The sequence below is a fragment of the Rattus norvegicus genome, chromosome 13 (genome assembly GCF_021556685.1).
Source record: "Rattus norvegicus strain SHRSP/BbbUtx chromosome 13, alternate assembly SHRSP_T2T, whole genome shotgun sequence".
NCBI classification, from domain to species: Eukaryota; Metazoa; Chordata; class Mammalia; order Rodentia; family Muridae; genus Rattus; species Rattus norvegicus.
Window position 1 is genome coordinate 87,228,183 of NC_141546.1, and position 18,912 is coordinate 87,247,094.

The following is an 18,912-nucleotide window of genomic DNA, read 5'->3' on the forward strand; positions in this document are numbered from 1 at the left end:
CTATGGAGTTTCTACACCTCCGTCCTGTACTCCATACTGATAACTCACCGCTCATCCAAAAGAATGAACTCTTTAACATTCTTCCCAGGTTTCTTTCCTTTTGTGGCAAGTTTAGATTTGTTTGATAAAGATTGTCCTTGTTTATTTCTTGCTTTTTCCCCTGTAAGGCATAATTGTAGTTTGCCAATTCATTTGTTGAATTGTGTAGTGTTCATCCTTCCAGAGCCATCTGGAATGTGTATTCGTAAGTGACTTCCTTTCTCTTCCTTCTGGAAGGACTTGGGCCTAAACATCTGTACCCAGAGCAGGAGAAGCACATCAGTTGTACACGGGAAGAAGGTGACAAGGGCTCCTCACACGTTCTTCTCGGAGAGTCACCTCTAATTTCTTTTGTTTTCCTTTTTTAATACTCCAGGCCAAGTTCCTTCCTAACAGTGGTGACTCCACCCTGGCTATGTGTGCCCGGGATGGGCAGGTCCGAGTCGCAGAACTGTCTGCTACACAGTGCTGCAAGAACACCAAGCGTGTGGCCCAGCACAAGGGAGCATCCCACAAGGTAAGGAGGCTTTGTATCCAAGATTGTGAATCCAGGTCCTCTGTGGATCTCAGCCAGTACATTCTTTCCTTCTGTCCCTGTCACGTCCCTTGTTGTGTTTAGCTGCCTTAAAGTTCCTGAGAAACAAACATTTAAGGGACCCTTAGCTCCTTACAGTACTTGGTTGATTATCCCTAGCCCCTGACTGGGTGTGCTGGCTTATTTATACCTGTAATCCTAGAACTTGCGAAGTTAAGGCAGGATTTATCCTTTATGAGATCAGAGCTAGCCTAGGTTATGGAGTGAGACAGCCTTAAACCCCAAAATAAAAATACACCTAGCCCCAAGCTAGAGTCATGGTTAGTTGAGACATCCTTGAGTTCCTGTGTCTTTTTTAAACCCCTGAAGTTTACTCTGATTGTTTTTAGATCATTTTCATGGTTCCAAGGTGCTGGGGGTTAGATCCTCAGATGTGGAAACTCCTGATTTTCCTACTCTCCACGAGTAGCCTAAAAATAGTAATGTTATTAGAAGCTTTATTTAGAGCTGCGAATATAGAGAGGGCAGTGAAGATGGTAGCCAGTGAAGCGCTCAGAGCTGCCCAATGTCAGGGTAGACACCAGAGTTTCCATACCATGCAAAGGAAGGCTTAAAAATATTGAAAAGACCCACCTCTTGAATTTTTTTCCTCTCTAACTTCTTTGGTTTTTAAGTCACATTCCCACCTACTATATTTAAGATAGTAAACATTTAACTCTATATTTTAGAGTTAAAATATGGGGACTGAAAAAGAGAGAAACATCTGTATTATTTATAGATTTTATTTTAGAATGAACTCTTTTTTTTCTTTTCTCTTTTCCTCCTCCTCCTCCTCCTCCCCCTTTTCCTCCTCCTCTTCTTCTCCCCCCCTCTTTGTCACACACATACATACATACACACACACACACACACACACACACACTCTCTCTCTCTCTCTCTCTCTCTCTCTCTCTCTCTCTCTCTCTCTCTCTCTCTCTCTCTCTCTCTCTTTCTATAGCCCTGGCTGTTCTGGAACTCACTTTGTAGACCAGGCTGGCCTTGAACTCAGAAAAGATCGGCCTGCCTCTAGAGCACTGTGATTAAAGGTGTGGATCTCCTCTGCCCACTTTCGAGTGAATTCTCAGTAGTTGATGTTTTTCCTTTGCTGTCAAATTACCTGTCCTTTGACCTGTATAGAATAAATGAGCTATCTATCAACTCTCACAGTAAAAGTGAATGAAGCTTAAACTATTTCTCTTATGATTTTGTAACAAAGTAAAAAAGTTGGATGTCACTTGCTCAGACTTTTTTGAGATATAGTTCTCACTGTGTGGATTAGGCTGCCCTTGAACTTACAAAGATCCTCTTTTCCATGCCCAGCCTACTAGGGCATTTTAATCACTTCCCTTCTTAAAGGTAAGTGAATGAACTATATTCCATCTTGATCTTTAGAAGCCATATTCTTTCCCTTTCTCCTTCAGTTGGCCCTAGAACCAGACTCTCCCTGCACGTTCCTGTCGGCTGGTGAAGATGCCGTTGTCTTCACCATCGACCTAAGACAAGACCGGCCAGCTTCGTAAGTTTAGCCATAATACCTTCTTTTGTTTAAGGTTTGTTTTATTTTTATACTTTAATCTTAGCCAAAGGCCTAGAAATGATGGCTTAATTTGTCTTAAATTGTGTGTGTGTGTGTGTGTGTGTGTGTGTGTGTCTGTCTGTCTGTCTGTCTGTCTGGGGATTTGTACACCTGAATGCAGATGTCCACAGAGTCCAAAGGCATCTGATCCCCTAGAAGCTAGAGTTGCAGGTGATTATGAGCCACCCAGCATGGATGTTGAGAACCAATCTCTGGTTCTCCGCAAGAGGCGTGTGTGCTTTTAACCTCTGAGCCATCTTTCTAGCCCACAGTCATGTTTTCTTTACGGAACTGTATTCCTTGACTTTGAAGATGCCCCACATGCCATCGTAATACTGACCGCTCAGGTTCCCACAAGTATTATAGGAGATCGCTTAAGGTTTTGGAGAGTTCTTGCTTCCTGTGTCGGTTTCATGGAGCGAAATGCTTAATCTACCTTTATTTCTCAAAGAAAGTTCAATTTTTATAGGTAGACTTTAGTAATTTGATGATCTTCTGTTCTCCATTCACTTAGTTACCTACCAGTCAGTTTAACAAAAGAAGCACATTTCTCTACAATCTGGCTTAGAGATATGGTTCTATATATTTTCAGTTAATCACATATAGAAAAATAATGGGGGTTGGGGATTTAGCTCAGTGGTAGAGCGCTTGCCTAGGAAGCGCAAGGCCCTGGGTTCGGTCCCCAGCTCCGAAAAAAAGAAAAAAAATTAATAATGAAAAATCTTGAAAATAAGATTGATGCTACAGTAGGGTTTTGTTACACTATAAATCATTTGTGCACGGAAGTCCTTTTCTAACTGTGTAATGCCACAGGAGAACAAAGCACCTTTTTTTATATTTTGCTATTTGTGCCTGCGTGCCTGTGTGTGTGTGTGTGTGTGTGTGTGTGCGTGCCTGCCTGTGTGTGTGTGTGTGTGTGTGTGTGTGTGTGTGTGCCTGTGTGTGTGTGTGTGTGTGTGTGTGTGCGCACGCACGCGGTATGTGACTTTTTGCTTTTCAATGATCTCTTTTTTATAGATAAGTTCTAATGGAGCCCAGGCTTTCTCACAGTTTATTCAAGGATGGCATTAGTTTCTAATGATCTTATGTTTGCCTCCCATGTGCTGGGATTAAAGATGTGTGCCACCATGCCTGTCTTCTGTATTCTTTTAATTGCAAGCTGTATAGATTTTAAAATCAGAATCTCATGTCCAGAGCAGTTCTAGGCTCACGTAACTTTGATCATGTAGAGAAAATACTAAACTTATTTCTTTACAAAGAAACTTGTTATAGTGCTTGTCTTTTTCTTGTTTCCATTTTCATTATTCCAAAATGAATAAAAGTTTAAAAGACAAAAGTTGAAGTTAGGCCCTTTATAGTTTCTTTATGTCTTTCCTATAAGCTTACTAATCTTCACGATATCATATTTGACAAATTGACACTTAGATCTAGGAGAAGTTCTATAAAATTACTGTTACTATGGGCTAAATTATGGCTGGCTAGCTGCTACTTATCTAACCAAGGTGTTGAGGTTCCCTAGGGCTCTCTTGGGCCCATGCTGTGAAGGTCGTCAGAAGACCATGCTTCTGTGTTACAGCCAGTTCTGTTGAAGTGCTCTCCATTGCATGTAGCTGTCTCAATTAAGCCGTCCTCTCCTGATTTGCCTCACATAGGAGAAAAGGACGCTGTTTTCTTTAGAATTGTGTTCTAGAAAGCAGTAACTCATTTTCCAATGTGTATGTGTCCTTTTAGTTTCTAAATTACATGTATTTGTGTGTGCGCATGCACAGTAGACATGTGCAGATCAGACATTAGATTGAGGGAGTTGGTTCTTTTCTTCTACCCTGTGAATCCTGAGGACAACACTCAGATTATCAGGCCTGCCTTTACCCACTGAGTCATATTTTTTTGCGCCCACTTTTTAGAAACAATTAATCTTCGTTTGCTTGTTTATGTGTATAGCACTTGTGCTGAGGTGTGCACGTGAAAGTCAGAAGACAGTTGGGGGAGTCTGTTCTCCTCCTCCCTTGGCTTGAACTCAGGTTGTTAAGTATGGCAGGGAGCCCACTTACCACAGAGCTATTTGCCAGCTCTCCATCTTTTGTCACTAAATTTGTAGCTCACCAAATTGTAAAGACTAAGTGGCCAGCAGCTTTGGGGATCAGCTATATCTGCCTCCCTCCGTAGCAGTGGGATTAGAGGTGCACATCTTGTCAAGCCTTGTCATGGGAGCTGTGGCTCTAACTCAGGCACTTGTTTTAGGATGGCAGACACTTCACTGACCCCATTCTTTAACCCCAAAGCCAGGTTTTCATCTACTTCCTTTTTTTCCCCCTAAAAATTGGGAGATCGACTCTTACTTTTCCAGACTTCGTAGCTCACTGTCGCTGTGCTGCTTCTTTACTTATGGATATTTACATGTGTGATGTCTGTGCACCACATATGTGCAGTGTCCAGGGAGGCCAAAAAGGACATTAGATCCCCCAGAACTGGAGTTACAGACAGTGGTGAGCCACCATGTGGTTGCTAGTAATCAAACTCAGGACCTCTGGAAGAGCAGTCAGTGCTCTTAACCACTAAGCCATCTTTCCAGCTTTCCTATATGGTACAAAATGATGGATTATTATTGCATATAATACAGTTTGTTCACTGTCACCTCTAGATTCTTCTCTTTGCCCCCTAAAACATCTTCCTTTTCTTTACAATCTTCCTCAATTTTTTTTTAAGATTTTATTTTATGTATTTGAGTATGCTGCAGCTGTCTTCAGCCACACCAGAAGAGGGCATCAGATCCCATTACAGATGGTTGTGAGTCACCATGTGGTTGCTGGGAATTGAACTCAGGTCCTCTGGAAGAGCAGCCAGTGCTCTAAACCACTGAGCCATCTCTCCAACCCCCTGCCTCATCTCTTTTTTTTTAAAAGACAAGTTTCATGTAACCTGAGCTGGTCATTAGTCCTTTAGATAGTTGAGGATGACTTCAGCTCCGTCTCTTCCTTCCTGTTCTGAGTGCTGGATCGCAGCTATGTGCCACCTACCCAGATGAGGTGGGGCTAAGGATCGATGTCATGGCTATGCTTTGGCTGGGACTAAATGCTGGGATAACAGACATGCCACTTCTCTTTCCTGTTGTCCTTCCTTCCCTTTCCCATCCCCTGCATGGAAGAAAGTCTTGGATGTCTTTATGACTCTGGCTCAATCACTCACCACGATGATTGCCAGCCTATGCTCTTGAGACAACACTAGACCATGTCTTCGTGTTTTCCCCACTCCTCAGAGTAGCATAGTGCATTTTCTTATTTTGTAATTCAGAATAGAACAAAACAAAAACACCTCCTTTTTTTTGGTACAGATTAGAATTTGATTTACTAGCCGTGTCTGCATTTACTCTGTTGATTTTTCCCCCCCCACTTTTCATGACCATCTTGGGTCTTTCAGGTTTTTTTGTTGTTGGTGCTAGTTTTATTTTTATTTTTGAGACATTTCTCTGAGGCCCAGGCTGGCCCTGAATTCAGGTAGTGAATCTCTTCAGTGCCATGATTACAGATCTGAGCTGTGGTGCTGAGCTCCCCCTGGGTCTTTGGAGAATATAACTGTATACTTTTTCTACTTTTTGAAGGAAACTGGTGGTGACAAAGGAGAAGGAGAAGAAAGTGGGGCTGTATACAATCTACGTGAACCCTGCCAATACCCACCAGTTTGCAGTGGGTGGACGCGATCAGTTTGTTAGGTGAGTTCATCAGTCTTTTGGATGTTTGAGAGTTTGAGACTTAGGATACATTGTATATTGCCAGATGCTCCCCAATGCTAAGTTAGCAAATTGTGGAATCCTTTAATACCTTGTTGACCATTTTCCCCTTTTGGGAACTGCTCAAGCACCTGTGAGACATTCTGTTCCCTATTACAACAGCCGGAGGAGTTTCATGTTATGGGGAAGTGTCCTTTTCAGAGTTAATCTGTTTTATGTGCATGAAGGTCTGCATATGTGTAACTGAGCAGCACATTCTTGAGTGGTGTTTGAGGAAGCCAGAGGAGAGAGCATTGATGATTTGCCGTCTTTCCAATCCTGGGATTATCGTGTTTTAAAGAAATGATCACACTTTAAAGAATGATAAGATTGTCCCACATAGTGGCTAAGACATGAACCCATATGTGTCTTCCACTATTTTCCTAGATAAATCGATGTTGTACTAGCACTCTTTTCAGATAAATTTAAATTTAATTTTTGTATTAATCTGTGTGGCTGTGATACAGTAGATAAGGGTGTGTATACCACAGTGTATTTAGCGTGCACGTGGAAGGCGGGAGACAACTCAGAAGTCAGCTCCGTCCTTAACACTTGTTATAGGAATCAAACTCAGTCCGTGAATCTCGCATCACTGAGCACCAATGTGCTTACCCAGTTAGTCATCTTGACAGCGCCTCACTGGCAGCTTTGAACAGTGGTCAGATTAGAGGGACTAAGGATTTTCGCTTCTGTTGTTCTGAGTCACTGTTCTTTATCTGCAGTGATATCTTTGTTGCTGTGAACATCTGTTTTTAACACTGGTATTGAGACATACTCAGGGAAAATACACCATTCTTTCTTCCTCACCGCACCAGCTGTTCTCCTTCTGACCCACATTCGCTGGCTGCCGTATTTTGACTACATTTCTACATTTGGGATTTCAATTTCAAAAAGGAGGGATAGCATGATTAGAAAGATGGTGTTTTCCTTTTCTGATCTGCTGGTAGTTGAAATTCTTCTTTTGTAATGAAAGCACCTTTTTGTAACTATTGTGAAATTACTTTATTCATTAGAATTATGAGATATGTTTTCAGGAAAACATGGTTTACCTTTTCAAGAGTTCTGGACAATTGTTACTCTTTCTTTTTTTTTTTTTTTTTTTTTTTTGGTTCTTTTTTTTTCGGAGCTGGGGACCGAACCCAGGGCCTTGCGCTTCCTAGGTAAGCGCTCTACCACTGAGCTAAATCCCCAGCCCAATTGTTACTCTTTCAAAATGTATTTCTTTTATTCAGTCTTTAAACAAATATCTATGTGTGTATTTGGTCTTTAAATATATAGCAATATTTTATGTGTTTATATTGTGTGCGTGAGTCTTTTGCCTGCATGTATGTGTGTACATCATGTGTGTGCCTGGCACCCACAGAGGCTAGAAGAGGGCTGTGGATCTCCTGGAAATGGAGTCTGGGGTGTTTGTCAGCTACCGTGTAACATGTGGGTCCTGGGAGCTCTTAGCTGCTGGCACAGTTCTTTAGCCCCCTCACTACTTTTATGTAAGATACTGTTGATCAAAAGGCTGTTGTCAGAACTTTCCTGGGTTAAGCTCCATACAGTCACTGAACTTCTAGTTGGGTTTTTTCCTTGAAGAAATAGATTGCTTGAAAAGTCTGTTATGAAGAATTTAACCATGAGGATCAAGATGTTTACAGAGCATAAAGTCCCAGTGCCCTGTTCCACGGCTTATCGTTTCCCAAGGTTCAAAGTAAGGCTGAGAATTGATCTTAGCATTTCAGTGCACAAAGGAATAAAATACTCGGATCTTTCCTTTCCTTGGCGTCGATGTTTTCCGTCTTTTGTGCACCCCTGGTGCCTTAGCAGATGGCAGCCTGCTTCCTTGACAGGAGTGCATATGCGTGTTTGAGCCACACTGATTCTGCATGAGCACAGAGTCCTTTTGGTACCCAAATCTCTGGCGGGAGTTATGCTCATCTCAGTTTCGCTGGCAGTTCTTCAGTCTAACTTCCTGAATGTTGTTGGAATCTTTATTTTCTGGTACAGATTGAAGACATACTAAATACTTCATGTGGTATAATAACACCGTGGCTTTTACTACTGGCCTGAAGGAGTTCCTGCAGTTTCCTTTCAAGAAAGAAAAGGAATACAGAGAACTAGCCTCAGGACTTCACATCATTATTGCTGGGTTTTATTTTAGGGTTGTGAAAAAAGCATTTGAAGGCAGGTTTAGGAATGAAGGCAGGTTTAGGGAGACATGATTTTTATCTAAAGCCAAAGCAGACAAAAGGAAAAGAAATTAACAAGTGGAAAAAAAGAGAAATTATCAAGTGGAGACAATAAAGTGTGAGTTCCTATGATTAAACTGTATATAGATTGATTTAAGAGTTTGGAGGAGCATGGTGTAAGAGCAGTTGTCTACTGTGTTTGAATCCCTGGCTAGAGCCCTAGCACTAGAAAGGAGAGTATCAGGGATGAATCCTTTACTGGTAAATTGGTAGTTTAGTTGGCTGTCTTGTTAACCTACTACTATAAGATTTGGGCTAGGCCTTGGTTCCTAAGGTGGCACAGTTGGTAGATAGTGCCCCTCTCCTTAGAGTGAGAATAGCACATTAGAAGAACATCAGAGTAAGGTCAAACAGGGGTAAGCAGTCCAGGGTAACAAATCAGAGGCTGCCTGAAAGCTTACAGAAGGCTTTGAGAAGGATGCTAGAGAGATGGCTTAGTTGGTATGACTTACACACAAACATGAGGACCTGCATTTAGATCCTCAGTGCCCCCATAGAACTAGGTGGGCATTGTGGCAGAGACCATAGACCCACCACTGGATGGGCAGAGAGAGCATCACAGTTCAAACTGCCTGCAATTCCAACTCTAGGGATCCAGCGCTCTCACCTCTGTGGGTACCTGCATTCATATGCTCATACCCATATTCAGGCATATGCACAATTAAAGATATTTTTAAAAAATAAAGTTTTACTGGAACATAGCCATGACTAATCATTTTTTTTTCTTTTTTTTTTTTTTTTTCGGAGCTGGGGACCGAACCCAGGGCCTTGTGCTCGCTAGGCAAGCGCTCTACCGCTGAGCTAAATCCCCAACCCACCATGACTAATCATTTCCGTGTTGCCGACCAGCATATCAGTGCTCTGATGACAAGAGTTCAGCCAGGCTGCTTGGTGCCCTGCCAGGGTTTTCTGTCTGTTTAACAGTTGCCAGCCCCTACCTAGTCCGGCATCCTATTTTATGATTAGAAGAAAAGAAAAATAAGTATTGCCTAAAAAACAAAAAACAAAGAATAAAGAGTACTGGGTGCTAAGGGACAGAGTAGTTCACACACACACACACCACCCCATGGGCTCTGAGTATTTAGTACTTTTGCTCAGTTGCTGACACTAACCTTAATGTGATGGTGCTGGTGGTTGGGTTTGTTTTAGACAGGGTCTCACTGTAGTCCTGACTGGGGGCTCTTCCTGTCTTTGCGTCCTGAGTTCTGACATTACAGGCATGTGCTACCTATCATGCCTGGCTAGTCACTGAACTTTTGAATGGGTTTGAGCTCTGTTGATTTACAGTTTTTTGGTTCTTTTTTTTTTTTTCGGAGCTGGGGACCGAACCCAGGGCCTTGCGCTTCCTAGGTAAGCGCTCTACCACTGAGCTAAATCCCCAGCCCCTGATTTACAGTTTTTTAAGAGCTGTTGATTGAGACTTAACTAGTTAAGAGAGAAAAGTTGACAGTTAATAAACTTACTTAGGAGTAATATAACCCATTTTCCTGGATATTCTTTTTATGCAGAGTATTTAGATATTGTCAGGAACATATCAATTTATTCATTTATTTAGCATTTGTGGTATAGGAAAAAATATAAGGTATCTGTAACTTACACAGTATTATTCAAGTGACTATTTGAACTCAAGTCAAACTAAAACACACTGGAAAGCATTTCACTATGTTGCAGTTTTTGTTTGTATACAGAAAGTATTAAAGACAGTTGGATAATTAGTATTTGAGAGAAAAAGAACAATGTAGGGAGAGGTATGGCAGTAATGATGAGACTTTCCTTTTTTAAATTTTGAGACAGTGTCTTATGTAGCTCAGGCTAGCCTTGTACTCTGTGTTGTTGTTATACACTCTTACTCCTACCTTATGTCCCCAGTGCTAGGATTGGAAGTGTGGGTCACCATCGTAGCTTGATCATAGACTTGTTGCCTTTGGCTTGTTGAGTGTGTAATGTGTAGGCCTTAAGGCAGCTATAGGTAGCCATCCTAAGAAGTTTGAACTTTGTTTTTCGGTAGTGTTCAGAAATTAGTGAAGAGATTTAAGTAGGGCACTCATATGACATTTTGCGTTTTGGATACAATTCTGATGGCAACATGAATAGGAAAATCAGAAGAAATACCATAGTAGTGGAGGCAGAGTATGATGGAGGGACGTGGGAGGAGCAGATATAACCAGAGCACTGCACCCAGGGAGAGGAGCTGGCAAGAAGTAAATTAGTTATAAAAGACAGAAAATACCCGAGGAGGAGTGGGAGAGGAACGTGATCGTGAATTCATGGATGAGAGTGCCAAAGAACTCACAAAATAAGCATCTCGATGAAAGAGAGATTGTGCATGAAGCAGCTGATATCTGGTTTGTTCATCTGTGGTAAGGATAGTGTCACTGACAGACTGAAGGCACAGGGATGATTTAGAAAGAGTTTTGAAAGGAAAATGAGTTTGCTTTTGGACAGCCGATTTTTACAGTATCTGTTAAGTACATGTAAGTCTAAAGCACAGAGTAAGAGACACAGATTTAAAGTAGATTTCCGGATGTCAGGAGATGCAGGTAAAGCATGAAAATGGAATTTTATCACAGAAGAAAGGACAGTAATTGCCCTGATTTATAGAGGATGTATTCCCTGGTTAGCTTTGAACCTCTGCATGGTACTGAACCTGGAAGGTGCTGTGCGTGCGTGTGCGCGTGCGTGTGCGTGTGTGTGATATAAACCTATGGAAGTGTCCGAGTTAGGCACAGTGGTTCAGTGGCAGCAATGGCTAATAGTAAAGTGGGTTGCTAGAGAAGCACAGTAATGGAAGCTATGTAACATTAGTATCCTGGGTTTGTTGTTGTTTTTCATTCAGTGTTTTGACTGTAGTTGACTGTAGATAACTTCAGGACATTGGTGGTTTGGTGATAGTTTTTGTGACTTATGAGAGAAAAAACTAGCCCAAAAAAGTTAAAGGAAGGAGGGATGGGATGGTGGCTCAGCAGTTATGAACGCTTTCTGTTTTTCTAGAAGACCTGGGTCCAGTTTGTCGTACCCACAAGGCAGCTCATAACCATCTCTAACTTCAGTTTCAGGATACCTGGGGCCCTCTTCTGACCTTTGCAACACTATACTTAAACATGTGATATACACATGCAGGTAAAACACTCATACACAAAAATAAAAAATCTTTAAGGCCTATTGCCTTCTCTAAAGCGTGGCCTCCATAAAGTACGCAGCTCTCAGACACGGAACCTGAGTTTGAACATGAGGGGCTGATACTTGCAGATGGAGCTGGACAGGGAGATACAGCAGGATCCCGGAACTCACTTGTCAGCGTCTAGTCTGATTGCTGAGCTCTGTGGGCAAAGGATGTGGAAAGTACCTGGCTGAGGTAGAGTTGGAAGTGGATTGGAGGGGAACAGCTCTGCTAAAAAGAACAAAGCAAAGGCTTGATTAGGGAGAGCCTTTGTCTTACAACTCTGCAGGGGTGGACCACTGTGCGCTTTGACGCTTTGATTGCTTCTTTCATTATAGGATTTATGACCAGAGGAAAATTGATGAGAATGAGAACAATGGTGTCCTGAAAAAATTCTGTCCTCACCACTTGGTAAGATTCATGAAGGGCAGTGGCTCCTGCCTTCCTTGACTTTATCCGGAGCTGCTTTCAAACATACTGGCCATAATGTGAAGAGATTTTAATCCTAGCTTTCTCACTTAAAAGGTTTTATGATCTTGGAGCCAGTTGACCTTTATTAGTCTAATGTTCTCAGCAACAAAAAGGAGGTTTGTCCCATCATGGTGTGGCCTAATGAGATAATGCAACTGAAATGGCTAGCACACCAGAGAGAGCCAAGACAGGGCACACTAAGACTCTGCTATGAGGTGGATACGTTTCCTCGGTTACAGACCCCTCACTCATTCACCCTGCCCCTACCTCTTTGTTTCTATTTATCTCTATCTGTCTTTGGGAAACGATATAGGGGAATTTCTAGAAAAACCTATTCCTGAAGGTGGTCTAACAAATGGGGTGGGGGTATCAGTCGGTATCTGCTCCTCATTGCAGGTGAACAGTGAGTCCAAAGCAAACATCACCTGTCTTGTGTACAGCCACGACGGCACAGGTATGTGTGCAGGGCCTGGCTCCTAGGCTGGATGCCTCCAGGTTCTAGGGAGCTGCTGAACCAGTGAGGCGCGTGCTCCCCAGGCTCACCACTGTATAGCTCCAGGTGGAGCCGCTGGAAACAGTCGCCGATGGGAGACCACAGCAGATGACCTGGGAAATGCTGGCAGTGGTGGCCCACGGGCTTGTCCTTACACTTTCAATCATTGGCAGAGTTAAAGGGGGTGAGCTCCTTGGTGTTCTGCTGCCCCTGGGCTGCTGATGTGCTCCTCGTAAACCCTACATAAGCTTCCATGCCTGCTGTACCTAACTAAGATGGATGGATGCTATATCTGGGCACTTAAGAGGACGGACACACTGCCTACAGGAAACCCCGTCCTAGACAGTCTCCCTTTGCCCCAGACTTCTTTGTCCTGCACTTGTCAGCCTTTGCCTTCATTGCTGTGTTTTTGTTCTTGGCAGAGCTCCTGGCCAGTTACAATGATGAAGACATTTACCTTTTCAACTCTTCTCACAGTGATGGGGCCCAGTATATTAAGAGATATAAAGGTCATAGAAATAATGCTACAGGTCAGTCGCCTTCCTATGTTTCTGTGACCCAGGTCACAGTGACAGCCCACATTATCTAACTTCATTGTATAAATGGGTGCTACCTGAGTAGACTGCCTGTGTCAACTTGGGCAGTGAGAGGGTTGTCCCTAGTTGGGCTGGTATTTTCTTTTTTTCACTGTGATTCAGGGAGCGCTCAGTAGCATCTGCACTGCCGTGATGTTGCCACCAGTTGGTTTAAGCATGAAGCTAGACTTGTTTGTTTTCTGCAATTTCACATACTGTAGCGTAGGCACAGGGTCCTTTAAGAAAGCCACGGAAAGTTGTGGTGCTGATGTAGTCCTGTAGGTGCGGGTGAGTTGTCTAGGGGGAGAAGGGAAGGATCCTTGTGCATGAAGCAGAGGAGGAGGAACAGTGGTAGTATCTGGCCTATTTCCAATGAAGTTTGGCTTTTGAGTTCTGTGTCTGGTTCTCCAATGTTGGGGTTCACTAGACTAACCTCCGCCTTTTAATAAAAGCACTGATGCCTGCCTCCTCCCACACACATTGTATTTAATCGATGCTGGATGCAGCTGGAACATTGGGATGTTTGAAAAGTATCCTAACTGGTTCTAGTGTAGAGAAGGCAAGGAATTCCTGCACTTTGTTGGTACCACTCCTCTGAGCTGCGTGTCACCATTTGATCCTGAAACACTATTAAAACCTTTACTACTTCTCTTGAACAGGTAAGAAGGAAAGAGGGGCAGGGTTCTGTATTTGGATTTCATTACGTGGTCAAGCAAAAGGAAAAGTGTCAGTCTTGTGGCTGGTATGTGGCACTGGCTTTAATAGGTGGACCCCTGTCGTTGACAAAGTCGAAGGACTTGGGTGTTTTTACTTAGTTTGTAGCGATTTCTTGTTCATGTGCGTCTGGTGCATGTGACTGTGCCACATACCTTTGTCAGTCTCAGATCAACTTATGACTGAGTAACAATAAAATCCAGCAGTTAAGAGCACTGGCTTTCCTTCCGAAGGACTTGGGTTCTATTCCCAGCACCCACATGGCAGCTCATACCTGTCGGTAATTCCAGTTCCAGGGAATCTTGACACCCTCACACAGACATACATGCAGGCAGAACACCAATGTATAGAAGATAAAAGTCATTTTTCAAAGTTAAAAAAAAATAAATAAATAAAAATACATACCAAGAATAATCTTAGGGCCCAGGGTGGGCAGAACTGAAATTACAGATAGGCTATTATTTGGAGGTCTATTCCTGAAAAAGTGTAATTGAAGCAGACTGTTGCCCAGGGAAGCAGACTGCTGCACTTGGCAATCCAACAGAGCACTTTAAGAGAGTGCAAATACTGCCTGGAACTGGTGTGATTCTAATAATTGTCTATCACACACACTCTCTTGTTTTGTAGCAGTGAAAAGAATTATTTGGCATTCAGCTGACTCAGAGTTACTAAATTACTAAATTCTCAGTGAGGTAAATAAATACAGGCCCAGTGCCAAATCTTATGTGGTTTCTTCCCTCATTTATCATTTCAGTAAAAGGCGTCAATTTCTATGGCCCCAAGAGTGAGTTTGTGGTGAGCGGTAGTGACTGTGGTCACATCTTCCTCTGGGAGAAGTCATCTTGCCAGATCATTCAGTTCATGGAAGGGGACAAGGGAGGTGTGGTGAGTATGCTGTGTTAGACTGGCTGTCCCCTAGTTTCTCAGGTCAGTAAGATAGGTCTTACGTGGGCCACCAAATTTTCACTGTCACTATATGGTACCATATTTTAGAGTTCCACATAGCGAAAGGAAAGGAGTTATGCCTTGAGAGTGCTGAGATTTTGAATGGAATACTTTATTCCTTCCTTCGTCCCTTATAAAGAATAGTTTATTGAAAAGAAGAAAGGGTTTTGGAAGAATTTATAGCCTGAGCAAAATTCTTAAGCTTGGGCTTTTTCCAAAAAAGAAAACATTAGTTTGGGACAAACCTTCTATACAATGTCAAAAGAAGATGTCTTTGGGCCTGGTCCCTTTAAGTAAGGTAAGCAGTGAGCTTGGCTGATTCCTGGATCAACAGATAAAAGCTAGATGCACATTTACTTGAGAGAAACATTTTGAATATTTGGGGAGATACGAGTAAGGTTTGTAAGTTAGATAACATGGTATTCAATACTAAACTTATTTAATGTACTGTTTAAGAGAATATTCTTGTACTTAACAGATGCATGCTGTATTTAGGGATTAAAGTGCCATGCCTGTTGTTAAGTGGATACAAGTACAGCTAATGTACCGGTGTGTGTGTAGAATGGAAAGCAGATGTAATAATTCATATATTTCTTGGAGAGAACTGCTGAGTAGCCTGCTAGGTAATATGGTTACATTGTTGTCCGCCTGGCCTTTGAGTTTCTCAAGCACACTCTGTATTAATGGTCAAGAAAGAATCACACAAATCAAGGACTGAGGAATGATCTGCTCTCAGGATATATCTCAATGACCTTATTTCTTCCCTTCCAGCATTTGGAGAGAGTTAAACACCATTTGTTTAAACAAGGGTTTTGAGCCACTGAAGAAAGGGTAGAGAGTTTGGAAGATTCCTCTTTACTGATTACCAGTGAAGACAAGGTTACCTGAGTCCTCTAAGAAACGCTGGGGCTGCTTGTCCCCATCCTTCTCAGTCTTGCAGGCTGGAGCCTCAGCCCAGCTATGACTCAGTGCTGCTGCTTACCAGAGAGTGGTTTAGAGTTGAAGGTGCTTCCTTGGCAGGCAGGGTCCCATTTCTTCTTGTTTCCTTGGTCTGCTTCTGAGGATATTTGATACTTAATTCTGGTTTCCTCTAAATTGTTTGGACCTAGGACATATAGATTACATCTTCTATAGTCTGAATGTAAGAGGCTCTCTCTCCGCTTCAGTTTCCATTCCTTCAGAGGTCCCTCCTCTCACCTGTAGGTAACAAGTTCAAAACATTGGAGTCTTAATGAAAAGTCTGCAGTACGCACATAGTAAGTCCAAAAGGACTGGTGAGTCTTTCTTGATCCTAAACTCTTGTCTTGCACTCTGCTCCAGAAGCAAAGCATTCTGCTGGCCAGTGTACTTCCAGTTTGGCTGGCACCAGGGTTCGTTGGTTAATCCAGTGCTAGGTGGGGAAGAGCCTCTACTTGGGGTGGTTAGGTCCTAGGCCAGAGTTTCTATGATTTTAAGAGATGTAGTGATGACCCCTGAAGAGCGTTTCTTTACTTGTTTTTGCCTTTGTGTAAGGAGAATGATCCCTGTGATCTTACCTAGTTCTCTGTAGGATCATTTGGATTTGTTACAACCTCCCAGCAGCGGAGGTTACCAGGCTCCAGTCTAGGCATAGATGATGAAGCGTTCTCCATCAGGAAGTAGAACGCTAGTATCAGAGGAATCTTAGACATTATTGCCCACCTTGTTCAGGTCTCCTAATTCTTGTTTTGGGGTCCTTTCTTTGTCCCCATTCATCTTCACAGGAACAAGAGTGGGAGACGATGCCACACAGCAACTCTTTACTGTCCCAAGAGCCCTTCCATGCTCTGGCCCATTCCCTACACCCCTCGCCCAGTCTTGAGGCCAGGGTTCTTTTCTGTGCAAGCATTATTGACAGAGTAAGTGCTGGCATTGAGACAGGTCTGGTGAAGTGACCAGGCCCTTTGGCCCCCCTGGCCCAGAGGTTCTCTGTCTGCTTCCCCTGCAGGCCCCATTTCAGGTATTGTATGAAGTTTGTTCTTTCATCCTCTTGCTTTTGGCTTTGTCCTCAGGCTTAGGTCCCAAGGAATTGTTTGTTCCTTTACCCACTTGTTGATAAAGCAGAGGTAGCTCAAGAGGGCAGGTCTTGGGCAAGATTTCATGAGTGAATGGATGGATGAATGAGGTCAGGTTTGTCTGTATAAATTGTCAGGTCATCTGTTGAAAACGTTCCTACTGGAGTTTGTTCTCTAGTACTTCCTCAGGCTCCCAAGTACATAGCCTCAAAGGAACTGCCGTGAGCCCCCGTGTGAAATGGGAGAGGAATACGGGGCTCTCAAACTCAGACTTAGATTTGGCCTTCTTTAACCTATTTCATTTGTAAATTCAAAGCTAAAGAAAATGAAGTCACCTTTATTTTACTCCATGCCTGTCTTGTCTTTTCCTTAGCTGTGGTCTGAATGTGCAGGCACAGCAGCTAAGGTTGGTCCAGAGAGAACTAGAACAGGCTTTTTGCCAGGGTTTATTTTCTTGGACTGTAGAGCAGCTGCAAGGCGGGTGCTTTTTCTATCAGTTCCTCATCTGACTAAACGCCTAAAAATGCTTTAGCAGCTACATCTGGGACTGGCTCTTCCGGTGGGGATGGGAACTGCCCTGCCCTGCCTTGCCCTGCCCTGTTTGGAAGCTCATTTCTTCAAGTCAGACAGCAGAGGGCATGGGTGTTTTCAGACAAAAGGAAATTGTCTGAGACCCAATGTCTGCCGTCCACTGTGTTTTCCACTGTTCAGTGGATGAGGGTGGCTGAGAGTGAGTCAGTGCAGAGTCTGCTGTTACCTGTGCTTTCCTGCAGCAGCGTTTACTGTGCCCTTGGAGGAGCAGGGAGCAAGATGTTGCCCTCTATGATAACAGAGTTCTTAGACAGACCCCCTTCTGATCCCCAGCCCCAGTTCATCTTCCTCCCAGCCCTGACATCCTCAGTTACTAACCAGTGCTGTGTGCATATAATTGTCCTCTGAATCTTCTCTGGGAGTGCAGTGACAGCTGCTGCTTTCCTAATTTTGAGAGGGGAAAAAATGTCACTTGATAAAAACTACTGGAAGAGGTTTTTTGTTTTGTTTTTGGTTACTTTTTGTTTGTTTTTGTTTTCCAGCCTTGGGCAAGTTGGAGCTTTAGATTCTGGAGTGAATGGGGTCTGTACCTCATTACCTTATGAAGCCAGCAGTAAGCATGTCCAGTCTCTGCCTGCTCTTGGGGCTATATCTAAGGATGCAGCCTCCCCTCCTCTGTATATTGGAAATGTTTTAGACAGGCTGATTTTATACCCAGTTTTTATCTCCTCTACTGCCAGGGCTATCAAGGGCAACAATTTGGCTCAAGGTGGCTCTCATGTTTTAAGCTATACTCCCATGTGTGTATATGTATGATCCTGAGCCCATGCTCTCGTTTCTCCTAACCCAGGTAAACTGTCTTGAGCCCCATCCTCACCTACCTGTTTTGGCAACCAGTGGCCTAGACCATGATGTGAAGATCTGGGCACCAACAGCAGAAGCCTCCACTGAGCTAACAGGGTTAAAGGATGTAAGTGGCTACCTGAAGACATTGGTGTCTATTAACTCTCAGCCTTCATACATCATAGGGAGGAGCAACTGTTACTCAGCTCTTTGAAGGCATTGCTCTCACACCATCTTCTGCCTTCTTCCCTGCTTCCGTGGGGCAGTCCTGACCTCTGAAATGCTTCTAGTTAGAAGGTAGAAAGCATCCTCAGAAAAACTGTTTTACATTAAAGCATCCAACCTTCTCAATGGCTGACCTTGGGCGTCCATTGCTAGTCTAATCTAGCTCTCCATTAGCTAGTGATAACTGAAAGAACAATTTATTGGGACAGAAGACACAGTCTGCGTGTGTGTGTGTGTGTGTGTGTGTGTGTGTGTGTGTGTGTGTACACGCGTGTATGCATACACACGCACACATGCCTTGCAAATGACCTACCACTGAGCTACATTCTAACCCTTGGTTTTCAGAGATAGACTTTCAATGCTTAGCTCAGGCTAACCCTAACTCTGTCTTCACATGCTGGGTTACAGTCGTCCAAACAGCAGCACCAGTCTGCATGAAGCACAGAGTTTCTATTCACATACCTTCCCCCAACCGTTTTGGGTTCCAGGTGATCAAGAAGAACAAGCGAGAGCGGGATGAGGACAGCTTGCATCACACTGACCTGTTTGATAGTCACATGCTGTGGTTCCTTATGCACCACCTGAGACAGAGACGCCATCATCGGGTAAGCTTCAGTTGGAAGTGAGCTCCCACGGACTGTGCTCCTTCACAGAAAGCTGAAAGTTTCATGGCACACTTCCTTACTGCTTTACAGAGGAATGGAGTGGTCTTGGTCGGGTGTCCCACCCA

General features: G+C 43.3%; 1 protein-coding gene and 1 long non-coding RNA gene across 10 annotated transcripts in view; one reads left to right on the forward strand and one right to left on the reverse strand.

Annotated features, from left to right (window-relative positions):
- Positions 1-18,912, forward strand: part of Dcaf8 (DDB1 and CUL4 associated factor 8) — a 57,328-nt gene that overhangs the window by 26,039 nt on the left and 12,377 nt on the right. For 8 of the 9 annotated variants that reach the window (NM_001429912.1, NM_001429915.1, NM_001429914.1 and 5 more), the window contains exons 5-13: positions 416-556; positions 2,035-2,129; positions 5,788-5,898; positions 11,691-11,763; positions 12,220-12,277; positions 12,739-12,846; positions 14,360-14,490; positions 17,965-18,084; positions 18,671-18,787. In NM_001429912.1, coding sequence (NP_001416841.1) covers positions 416-556; positions 2,035-2,129; positions 5,788-5,898; positions 11,691-11,763; positions 12,220-12,277; positions 12,739-12,846; positions 14,360-14,490; positions 17,965-18,084; positions 18,671-18,787 — 954 coding nt within the window. Of the gene's footprint in view, positions 1-415; positions 557-2,034; positions 2,130-5,787; positions 5,899-11,690; positions 11,764-12,219; positions 12,278-12,738; positions 12,847-14,359; positions 15,807-16,292; positions 16,529-17,964; positions 18,085-18,670; positions 18,788-18,912 lie in introns of all 9 variants that reach the window. The other variant, XR_015635314.1, reaches the window with a different exon arrangement.
- Positions 13,951-17,558, reverse strand: LOC148001814 (uncharacterized). The gene is made up of 2 exons (XR_015636184.1): positions 17,493-17,558; positions 13,951-15,747 (listed from the first exon to the last, which is right to left on the reverse strand). It is a non-coding gene; the product is annotated as an uncharacterized LOC148001814 (long non-coding RNA).